This window comes from Theropithecus gelada, chromosome 2 (assembly GCF_003255815.1).
Source record: "Theropithecus gelada isolate Dixy chromosome 2, Tgel_1.0, whole genome shotgun sequence".
NCBI classification, from domain to species: domain Eukaryota; kingdom Metazoa; phylum Chordata; class Mammalia; order Primates; family Cercopithecidae; genus Theropithecus; species Theropithecus gelada.
This window is the reverse complement of record NC_037669.1, coordinates 97,422,656-97,433,882: the sequence shown is the minus strand read 5'-3', so window position 1 is coordinate 97,433,882 and position 11,227 is coordinate 97,422,656. Positions and strand designations below refer to the sequence as shown.

The 11,227-nt window shown below is 40.0% G+C and overlaps 1 protein-coding gene across 2 annotated transcripts; it reads left to right on the top strand.

The window, feature by feature from the left end:
• The first annotated feature begins 697 nt into the window (after positions 1–697).
• Positions 698–7,239, top strand: KRBOX1 (KRAB box domain containing 1). 2 transcript variants are annotated; one of them, XM_025375600.1, is made up of 5 exons: positions 698–805; positions 3,474–3,556; positions 5,678–5,804; positions 6,406–6,519; positions 6,984–7,239. In XM_025375600.1, exons 2-5 carry the CDS (start codon positions 3,521–3,523, stop codon positions 7,091–7,093), a joined length of 387 nt encoding a protein of 128 aa, XP_025231385.1. In that variant the 5' UTR covers positions 698–805; positions 3,474–3,520; the 3' UTR covers positions 7,094–7,239. The 2 variants fall into 2 exon arrangements, with proteins under 2 accessions (XP_025231385.1, XP_025231386.1); XM_025375601.1 differs by lacking the exon at positions 698–805 and having other exon boundaries at positions 3,315–3,556.
• The last annotated feature ends 3,988 nt before the right edge of the window (positions 7,240–11,227 follow it).

Genomic DNA, 11,227 nt, shown 5'->3' with positions numbered 1-11,227 from the left:
CCACAGGCTTTGGCACAGCATGTCAGGAAGTTCTCTGGGGTGGCCACACCTATATCCTCTAAGGGCTTTCAACAGGTTTCTCATCATGATAGGTATCCTTTCTTACCTCTAATTGATGCAGTGACGCTGTTTTCCTGGGACAGTGTTAAGCTGTGCCGGACAGGGGATGAATATTTCTTGGGTAAATTGACCACTCTCACTTTGCCCATGGTCCATTGCTAATCCTCTCTGCTAGTGGTAATGTATGGAAGTGAGATGCGTCAGCAACATTGAAACACATCACATTCTAGGAGTGCAACCATTACAGCAATTCAAGAGAAGTCCTGGTTGTATAATGTGTGATTCGTTGATTATGCTATAACAATCCAAATGCTAAATTTAACAAGATCAGTAAAACATATAACCAATCACATTTTCTTGCATATTCTGGGTAAGACTTGTAGTTGCAGTTATTGTAGAATAGTAATAAAGGCACTGGAAGCCAGTATTCAAGGTTGGCAGGATGATGCAGTGTCACGAGCAAGGTGCCTCGACTCAGAACCGGGCTCTGGAGGAACGCGAAGAGCCTATCTCGCCAGCGTGCCCTTTTCCTCGCGGGAATTAGGAGGGAAGCACCAAGATGTGGGGTCCTCCAGGAGTCCTAGAGAGAAATCCAGAGAGTGTATGGGTTGGCCAGTCAGTGTGATGACGCACTTCCGGGACCGCCTTCGTTTTTGTCGCGTGAGGTTTTGGTTTGTGAGGATCGGCGAGGGGCGCCCACCATCTCTGCTTGCTGAAAAGCTGCAGAGGCCGCCAGGAGTCCACGGTGAGCGGGTCTGAGGAGGACGGGAAACGGCCACGAGGGAGGCGGGCGCGGCTACTGCTGGTACTGGGGTCCTCATGCCGATCCCCGAGCTTGGCTCGGTAGCGTCGAGACGGGGAACTGGCAGAGGCCCGGAACGGTGGCCGCGACTCCCACCCCCTCGTTTCTCTGTACCCGGGGCAGCCTGTGGCCCACTCAGAGTCAGATACGGACACACATTCACATGTTAACTTCGAAGCCCACAAAAAGTTTTAACTGTCCACACTCCAGAACCTTCTAGCAACAGAACACGCCCCTCGGTCGCTCCAGCCCCCTTGTCTTTGCCCCGGATGCGGAAACCCCAACCCTATCCCTCAGCTTGTCAGTTTCCCCGTTTTCAGTTGGTCACAGAAAATCAGTTGGTGATCAGTTATTTTCGCCTGGCATAGTGTACGCCAGTCTTGAAACTTGTTACTGTTGTAGAGCAACCAAAAATTTGAGAATACTAAAATGTATTCCCTACCCGTCCGCGGGATGTCCCATTTTGGAAAATATGGAGCCCTGCGATTTGGATTGGCTCATATGAATGTTAAATCTGAAAGGACTAGTCGTATCCATTATGCACCTAATATGTGTCTAGTGTTTAACATAGTTTCTGTGTACAGGATTGGAGATGTCGAAAGATTTCTTGACCTCTTAACATTACTCATTATATTCTTTTCATTACATTCTCGGAACTTTTACTCCACTGTCATAATTTAATTGTCAAGGTTCATAGGTTAACATTCGATGTCCCTGCCATTAGTCGACTATGTTGGGAGTGTGACTTGTTCTCCAATGTGGCTTGTTATTTATGCTTCACCTCCACATAGTTTTCCCTATAGGAAGACACTTCCATAGTGAGTGTTTTGTGTTTTGTAGGGTGGCATCTGTTGTAGTTCTATTTCCAGATGATTTCCCTTTCACAGATTGTCAGCTGTGCACATCAGACCTTTTTGCTTAAGTCCTTTTGTTTGATGTGCTAATCCTGTTAAGTATCCACTGTAAGGGACATTTATTGCCGATACGATTATAGTATCATGATTTTAGAGAATTAGACACTCAACTACAAGGGTTACCTATTTACTCAGGATGAATCACTGCTTTTGTTACCCTTCCTTGGACAGAAACCATCCATGAATTTAGCAGCATTACTTGTGTAGGTTTACACTGTGTTTTCTTTTAAAGTACTTCTCTTTACACTCATAAATATTTCTCCTTACTGGACTCCCTGTTAACTTCCAAGATGCCGTTTCTAGCGTCTCCTGACAGCTGTTTCTTTGACACCTTCAGCTTCCTCTACCTTCCTGAATAGCTTTCTGGATTCACTAAGAAGAGTCATTGGAGGGAGGGGCAATGCACTGGCTTTATAGTCTTTTGTCCCATGCTGTTGCAATATCCTAAGACTTAAGGCAAAATGCAGATACGGAGTTGGAATGGAAGTTGTTTTTAAGGTCTATGAGTACATGCACTTTTATGTGTTTATATGCTTTTTGAATATCTCTGATCCACCTGTTGGCAGCTCTTTGTATTTCAGGTGTTGCCTTTAATGCATAAATATTGATGATTCACTCTTGAAAGGCAAAAGACTTACTTCCTAATGATGAACTAATTAAATGACCCAGAATGAGAGTTGGAACTAGTTTAGAAATGAAATTGTTTTGTTTCCTTACACTATAACATTGGGAACTTGGAGTATTTGGGACATATTATGAAGTTGATGGATTCTTTTAATATGGTAGTGTTTTCTTTCTCATTACCCACTCCCAACACCTTTATAAAACTGAGTATCTTGTATTTAGGGGAAAAATAGTAGTAGGGAGACATCAGAATATTCCTAATAACTATTTTCTTTTTTTTTTTTTTTTTTTTTTTTTGAGACGGAGTCTCGCTCTGTCGCCCAGGCTGGAGTGCGGTGGCGCGATCTCGGCTCACTGCAAGCTCCGCCTCCCGGGTTCACGCCATTCTCCTGCCTCAGCCTCCCGAGTAGCTGGGACTACAGGCGCCCACAACCGCGCCCAGCTAATTTTTTGTATTTTTAGTAGAGACGGGGTTTCACCGTGGTCTCGATCTCCTGACCTTGTGATCCGCCCGCCTCGGCCTCCCAAAGTGCTGGGATTACAGGCGTGAGCCACCGCGCCCGGCTTAATAACTATTTTCAAAGTCTGTTAAACTTTTATTACTTCAGTCGTAGAAACTGTCTTGTTCTAATATTAAGTAGCATGGGAGGAAAAACATGCTGAGGTCTTACAGTGTTTAATGGATTTCTTTTATATAACTCATTCTTATCTGTACTGTATGGATTTCAGGGATCTTAACTGTTCAGAATTCCGACTTTCTTTTCCACCTATAACACTCTGTCCACCGTCTACCTTAGTTTCCTTTTCTGTTTTCTTTCCTGTGATATCTTCTCTGGATTAGCTGAAATTACGGTTTTCTCAGTCCACTTTTTAATGACTCATTTCTTGGATGTTTCTACCTCCTTTTTGCATTTCTCTGTATGCCTGCTATCTCGCCTTTGTGAGACTGATGATAAACAATAACTCATGAACAGTTATTTATATAGCCTTCAAAACAGGATGGGTCAGAGGTTGTATGTAGGACTTATGGTCAATAAAGTTATTGCCATTAATGTTTTTTTCTTCACCTTCAGCACCTGAGACTTTTACCTTTACCCAAGAAAGGAATAAAAGAGGTCAGATGATGACAGCTGTGTCCTTAACAACCAGGTCCCAGGTGAGCTGCTGCTTTTTTCTGTCTCTGTACGTATCCCTGTGTGTATATACATATATGTTTATTAGATACATACATAGAAATATCTATATATACACGTTTACATAAATATATAACATAATTTTATATATGCATATATATATACACACACACACATTTCTCATTGAGGTTTAACTTTTATAACACAAGTCTTAACAGTATAGCTCGCTTTTTAGAACTATGTACACTTGTATGACCTCACTCATAGAAACACATAGAACATTATTAGCACCCTAGAAGTCCCTTTCGTACTGCCTCCCAAGCAATCCACTGCTCATCCCAAAGTTAACCACTATTCTGACCTCTGTCACGATGGGAAAGTTTTGTTTGTTCTTGAACTTCATATAAGTGGAATCATTAAACATGCATTGTTTTGTATCTGCCTTCTTTTGTTCAACATTATGTCTGTGAACTTCACTGACTTTGCACACAGCGGTGATTTGTTCTTTTTCACTACTAAGTAGTTTTTCATTTTGTGATAATAGCACATTTTATTCATTCTATTGTGGATGGACTTTTGGTTGTTCCCATTTTGGGTTACCATGAATAAGAATGCAGTGAACATTCTTGTCTTTTTGTGGACATAGATGCTCATTTCTCTTGGGTATGTCTCTTTGAGTAAAATGGCTAGCTCATAGAGTATACATTTGGTTAGTTTTAGTAGATGCTGCCCAACAATTTTCTGAAATGATTCTTCCAATTTGTATTTCTATCAGCAGTGTACAGTTGCTCCACATCCTTACCAATACTTGTTGTCACTCGTTTGTAGTATCTCATTGGGGTTTTAAAAATTTCCTCATCTCTAGTAAGCAGTGATGCTGAGCACCATTTCATAGGTTTATTGACATATCCTCTTATGTGAACTCCCTGTTCAGATATTTTTTTCATATTTTTTATTACACTGTACCCTTTTTCCTCCTAAGTTGTATTGTTTCTTATTTATTATAAGTCCTTTGTCAGATATATGTGTTACTTCTCCCAGTCAGTGGCTTGCATTTTCACTCTCCTAATGGTATCTTTTGATAAACAGATTTTACTTTTAATGAAGTCCAGTATATCAGTTTGTTTTGTATAAGAAATCTTTTCTTACTCAGACATCATGAAGATGTTCTCATGTGTTTTCTTCTAGAAGATTTATTGTTTTACCTTTATACTTAGGTGTGTGATTCATCTCAAATTAAAGGTGTGAGGCATGGGTCAAAAGTTCTTTTTCCCTCCATACACATATCCAGTTGATTCAGGATTGTGTATTGAAAAATCTATCTTTTATCCACTGAATTGCTCTAGTTACTTTGTCATACATTTGGTGAACATATACGTCTGTGTCTGTTTTTAAAATCCCTTAGATTTTAGGTTCCCTTAATCTCATACTCCAAATTAAGACCATTTCCACTAAAGCTCTATTTCTGAAATACAGAGCTTGACTCCAGGGCTTAAAAACTTGAAATAGCCACCTTTTTAGGCCTATCTTGAGCCTTACGCACCACCGTAGCCTTTCTCAAGTAAGCAGTATTTTCCTATACCTCTCTAACCTCATTACCTCTGCATGAAGACAGGCTGCGGGTGGGAGTTCATTGACTGATGGGAGAGCTTTGTGCTTGGGGTAGTGGGCAAGGAGACAGGCAAGAAAGAAGGATTAGAATGAAAGTAGAATTGGGAAATGGAGTAATATGAGTAACTGAAATAATCACTGGGATATACACAAATTAGGGAGGGGCTTAGAGCTAAGCTGACAGCTATGTTCAGGGGTCAGTTCTCCTTCCACATGTGCACTTCTGTGCTCGGGCCCAAGCCCAGATCCTATGCAGCAGGTTCAGTGTCTGTGTGGAGGTCACATGTTTAGAAGCTCATAGTGGAGGTGTACTTGGTTCTTACTGGGAAAGTATCCTGAACTCTGACTGGCTACCTTTAATTCTGCATCTTCTTCCTCCACACCTAAATTTTACACAAAAAAACTCTGTAGGCATGTGAAGGACCCAATACTGAATACGTATCATTATAGGTGCCCTTCTCAGGTGTCTCATTGACAGATTTGACCATCATGAAAGTACTGAGGTCTGGGAAAGTAGGAACTTGTCATTTCAGGAATCAGTGGCTTTTGAGGACGTGGCTGTGTACTTCACTACGAAGGAATGGGCCATCATGGTGCCTGCCGAGAGGGCCTTGTACAGGGATGTGATGCTGGAGAACTATGAGGCTGTGGCCTTTGTAGGTAAGGCCTCTCTGCTGTTGGTTTCTGCCTGGGCCTTCAGGTTGAAGGGCTCTTTTATAATTATTAGCTGACCCCAAATAGTGATGTCAGAGGTTGCCAGGTATAGAAAGCCCTGGTGTCTATTGACCTGCAAAGAGCTTTCCTTCTTTTTCTGTCGTAAAAGCTGCCCTCCTTCCCTACCTGCCTCAGAGGTGATTCTGAGTACAGTAGGGCTTGAGCTATATCGTGATACCCTTAGACTAGTATTGAACCTCCAATTTATCTTGAGAGAACCCAGCCACTTTGTCTCCCTCTGGGAGTTACTCCTATGAGCCATTTGTCTTTTTCCCATAGTGGCAGATTTTCATCTTCTGACAAGGTAAAAAATCTTGTTGCCCTTTAAATAGAAATCTGCCTTCCAGGATATTTCAGGCTTCCTTGGAAGAACCATCCTGACTCTTCTTCCCAGGATCCCTCCCAGTACCTCTTTAGGGTACCTCTTCTATAGCTCACCCAGGAATTACCCTCCTCACCTCCCTTGCTTGTTCTTGCAGCCATGGGCTTGACTTTGACCCCTATGACTATGCTCATTATTCTGTTATGTTTTCTTCTTTTCAAGCAGTGCCGCCCACTTCCAAACCAGCTTTGGTCTCTCATCTGGAGCAAGGGAAAGAGTCCTGTTTCATTCGGCCACAGGTAGTCCTAAGCAGGAGTGACTGGAGAGCAGGCCTGATAGGTGAGTTAAGCAAGAGGGATCTTCTCCAGCTTTGTCTCTTCCTTTGCCTTCATTTCATCAAAATGAAAGGTGTGTGTTCTCTGTGCCCAACATCATGGAGTACACAGGGATCCTCGATCACATTTTTTCTGACTGATGTGTTATTCATAGCTTCCCATTCCTTTAAAATGTAGTGCACAACACTCTGCTTCTGTATTTCACACACTGGGATGCTTTTATCTCTTGGGGATATGTGGAACAGTTTTTCTAAATACTTTGCAGGTTATTTGTGATCACTTTTTTCCAGTTTCTCCAGTTTTACAAAATTGATAAACTTGGTGCAGTATTATCTTGTCCACTGACCAATAGAACAAGTAGAAAAATTTCTGTTTTTCATGAAAACTAATATATTAAAAATTTTAAATAATTTTATACTGAAATATTTTAAGGTAGCTTACAGTTGTTATGATTTTCCTCCCCTCTAGGATACTTGGAACTAAGAAGATATACTTACTTAGCTAAAGCAGTGTTACGTACAATAGTATCAAAGATTTTTCAAAATCGTCAATGCTGGGAAGACAGGAGAAAGGCTTAATTCTTGATATTTAAATACCAGTTTTCCAAGTAAGGAGTTCATGTAAGAGCCACCTTAAACGATGTCAAACACACATTTTCTTTTTTCTGTAGACTGGTAGATTTAATGTTTTTCATTCATTAAAATAACTCATTCTGATGTACAAAGCAGGCTATCATGTCCTTTTTTAAACAGCTTTGTGGAGATACAATTCACAAATCATACAATTCACCCATTTAAAGTATACAATTAAGTGGTATTTAGAATATTCACAGAGTTGTGCAGGCATGCCACAGTCTGCTTTTAGATCTTTAGAAACCCCTATCTGTTAGGAATTATTCACCATACCCAACCCCAACTCTTGGTTTTACACAACTACCTATCTACTTTTTGTTTCCATAAATTTTCTCATTAGGGATAGTTGGTATTAATGCAGTCATACAACATGTGGCCTTTTGCCACTGGCTTTCACTTAACATAATGTTTTCAAGGTTAATCCATTTTGTAACATGCATCAGTATAGTAGTATACAAGTTATAATGCAGATGTGTTTTCTCATGGGTACATACTCTGGATAGATACTTGTTGGGTCTTAATGGTAACTCTTTGTATAACATTTCGAGGAATGCCAAAACTTTTTCCGAAGTGGCTATACCAATTTACATTTCCTCCAGCAATGTGTAAGGGTTCCTAATTCTTCACGTCCTTTCCAACACTTAATATTGTCTACCTTTTTGGCTGTAGGCATCCTGGTGATGTGAAGTGCTGTCTCATTGAAGTTTTTATTTGCATTTCTCCAGTGACTAATGACATTGAGAGTCTTTCAATGTGCTTATTGGCCATTTATGTATCCTCTTTGGAGAAATGTCTTTTCAAGCTGTGCAAATTTTAAAATTGGTTACTTTTCCTTTTATTTTTGTGTTTTAAGAGTTTTGACATCTGGATACTAAATCCGTGTCAGATACATGGTTTACAAATATTTCATCCCATCTTGTGAATTGTCTTTTCACTTTCCTAATACTGTCCTTTGAAGCACAACAGTTCTGAATTTTGGTGAATTTCTTTGTATTTTCTATATACAAAATTATGTCATCTGCAAATAGAGTTTTACAAACTCTTCTTTTCTAATCTGAATGCCTTTTACTTTTTTTCTTGCCTAATTACTCTGGCTAGAACCTTTAGCACAATGTTGGATACAAGTTGCAAGAGTGGACATTCTTGTCTTATTCTTGATCTTATGGGGAAAGCATTCAATCTTTTACCAGTAAGTATGATGTTAGCTATTATTTTCTTGTAAATGCTCTTTATTAAGTTATCAAGTTGCTAATTTGTTGAGTTTTTGTCGTGGAAGGGTGTTAAAGTTTGTGAAATGATATTCTGTGACTGATAAATTTGGTTCTTTCCTGTATTCTATTAATGTGGTATACATTACATTGATATATTTTGGTGTGTTGAACCCCACCCTCCATTCCTTGGATAATTATAGTCAGTGATGTACAATCCTTATACTACTGGATTTCATTGGCTAGTCTTTGGCAAAGACTTAGTGACATTATGATTCATGAGTGGTTATTTTGGGTGGTGGGTTAGATATGCATTCTCCAAATCCAGTACTATGTTCTCTAACTATAGTATGTATATTATCTTTCCCAAGGAAGTTACAGGCTTTCTGACAGCAGGAATAATATAATACTTTTCTCATTTATGCCATAACACTTTATGCAGAGTTATTTGATATTTTTTGTTGTTTTTCACTTAATTAAGAGATTCTCTCCTAACTTTATGCCTCCCAATTATGTCTCCATTCTTTCCCTACTGTGTCTGAGTCCTCTGTTTCATGTTCCCATCCTTATCTGTTGTTGGTATTTTTACACTACCGCTCATTCCCATAGCCCATGACCTTCCCTTTTTGATTTCTCCTATCTTCTTAGCTGTCTTCTCATCTTGAACTCCCTTTGGACTTCTAAACTCTGATAAAGCTTTCTCTTCCCTCTCGGGATTCAGGACTTTTCCTTTTCTCACTTTATTCCCTAAATGCTCTAAAGGCATTTCAGGTGTGATGGCTCATATCTGTAACCCCTGCTACTTGGAAGGCTGTGGCGGGAGGATTGCTTGAAGGTAGGAGTTTGAGACCAGCATGGACAACATAGTAAGACCCCCATCTCTGAAAACATACCATTAGCCAGGTGTGGTGTTATATGCCTGTAGTTCCAGCTGCTTAAGAGGCTAAGGCAGGAGGATTGCTTGAGCCCAGGAGTTCAAGGCTTCAGTGGGCTGTGCTCACCCTACTGTACTTAGTCCTGGGTGACAGAGTGAGACCTTTTGTCTTTAAAGAAAAGCATTTTATAAGGACACAAAAGCTGTGTAATAATAGGACATACTAATCTTACTTGCTGATTAGTTCAGGCAAACTATGACCCATAGGCCAAAATCTGGCCTACCACTGGTCTTTTTGTAGATGACCTGTGAAATAAGAATGGTTGAATTTTTAGTGGCTGAAAGAAATCAATAGAAGAATATTTTGTAACACATGAAAATTATTTGAAATTCAAATTTCAGTGTCTATAAATGAAGTTTTATTGAAATACAGTTATGTTCATTCATTATGTTTTGTCTATGTCTGCATTCACATTACAATGATAGGGTTGAGTACTTGCAACAGATAATTCTATGGCCTGAAGAGCCTAAAACATTTACTATCTAGTCGTTTACAAGAAATGTTTGCTAACTTCTGGTATACTTCCCTCTAGCATTGCTGAGAGGTGGGTATTTGTATTTCTTCTTCTCTAATCAGGTGGAAAAACCTCGGCTGAGAATGAGCATCTGACGTCAAAACAAATACTTTCTGATAAACACAAATCTTGTGGCATGGTATCAGGTGAATATCTGAGAGGGGGACCTGATATTCAAGATAATTTGCAGATCAAAGGGCAAGTTAGTGAGACATAAAAGAGATTTCCAAGGGATGAAATGAATAAAAACGAGAAAGGTTCTGTGAAGGAGATAATCAGTAATGAGAAACTTCATATAGAAAATACAAACCATCTACAAAAGAAATCAGAAAGAAATACTAGTGTTAGTTCTCAGCATGAAACGCATCTACGAGGACCAGGTATACAGATTTTCTATAAATCTGATGTATGGGACAAACATTGCAGTCACAGTTCAGACTTTTTTCAGTGTCAGAAAAACTACACTAGAGCTCCCCCAAATGCCGTCTTCACTTCTGTCCTCCTTTCTGTGATCTTTCCTGGACTTACATAGGCCCTTTGCCCTTTGTAAATTTCATACTGGCTTTTACATTCAGTCTTACTTGCACCCTCCTCCATTTTGCATTTTTACCTTTCTGTAGATGGCCACAGCATGCTTGCTGGTCAATTTTATACCCTGTGGTGGACATAGGTTTCTGTTTTTGTCTGTTGTAGCAAGGGCAAGAAGCAACGATTAGGTGAAAAAAGGTCAGGAAATATGAATATATTTCCACTGTAAATGAATATATAGCATGATCATTTGAGTACATTATAAGAATGGCAGAAGTGAGTGAGTTCACTCAACTCAGGAAGAGAAGGATTCAAATAGAAACTGAAGATATTGCTGCCAGAAATGGACTTTTTAGAGAGGTGTTTATGCCTTGACCTCATAGGAGGCCGTAACATAGTAGTAAATGGGAACCGGTCCTCAGTTTTACTTTTTCAGGGTTGATTTCATCTGGGGTGCAACATTCATTGAATACTAGCCACTGGGTTCATTTGACATTTCACAGGAGACTGAATTGTTAAACAAAAAGTCAGTTTGTGGCTGGACATGGTGGCTCAGGTCTGTAATCCCAGCACTTTGGGAGGCTGAGGCAGAAGGATCCCTGGAGGCCAGGAGTTCAAGACCAGCTTGGGCAACATAGCAAGACCTCCATTTCTACAAAAAATAAAAAAATGAGATGGGTGTGGTGGTGCACACCTGTAGTCCTAGCTACAGGAGGACCACAAGGCAGGAGGACCACTTGAGCCCAGGAGTTTGAGGCTGCACTGAGCCATCATCATGCCATTGCTCTCCAGCTTGGGTGACAGAGCAAGACCCTGTCTCCAAAAAGTCAGTTTGTTATTTTCTATATGGGGACATCTTTTCTAGGTCCAAAAGAATAATTTACTGTCTACTTTT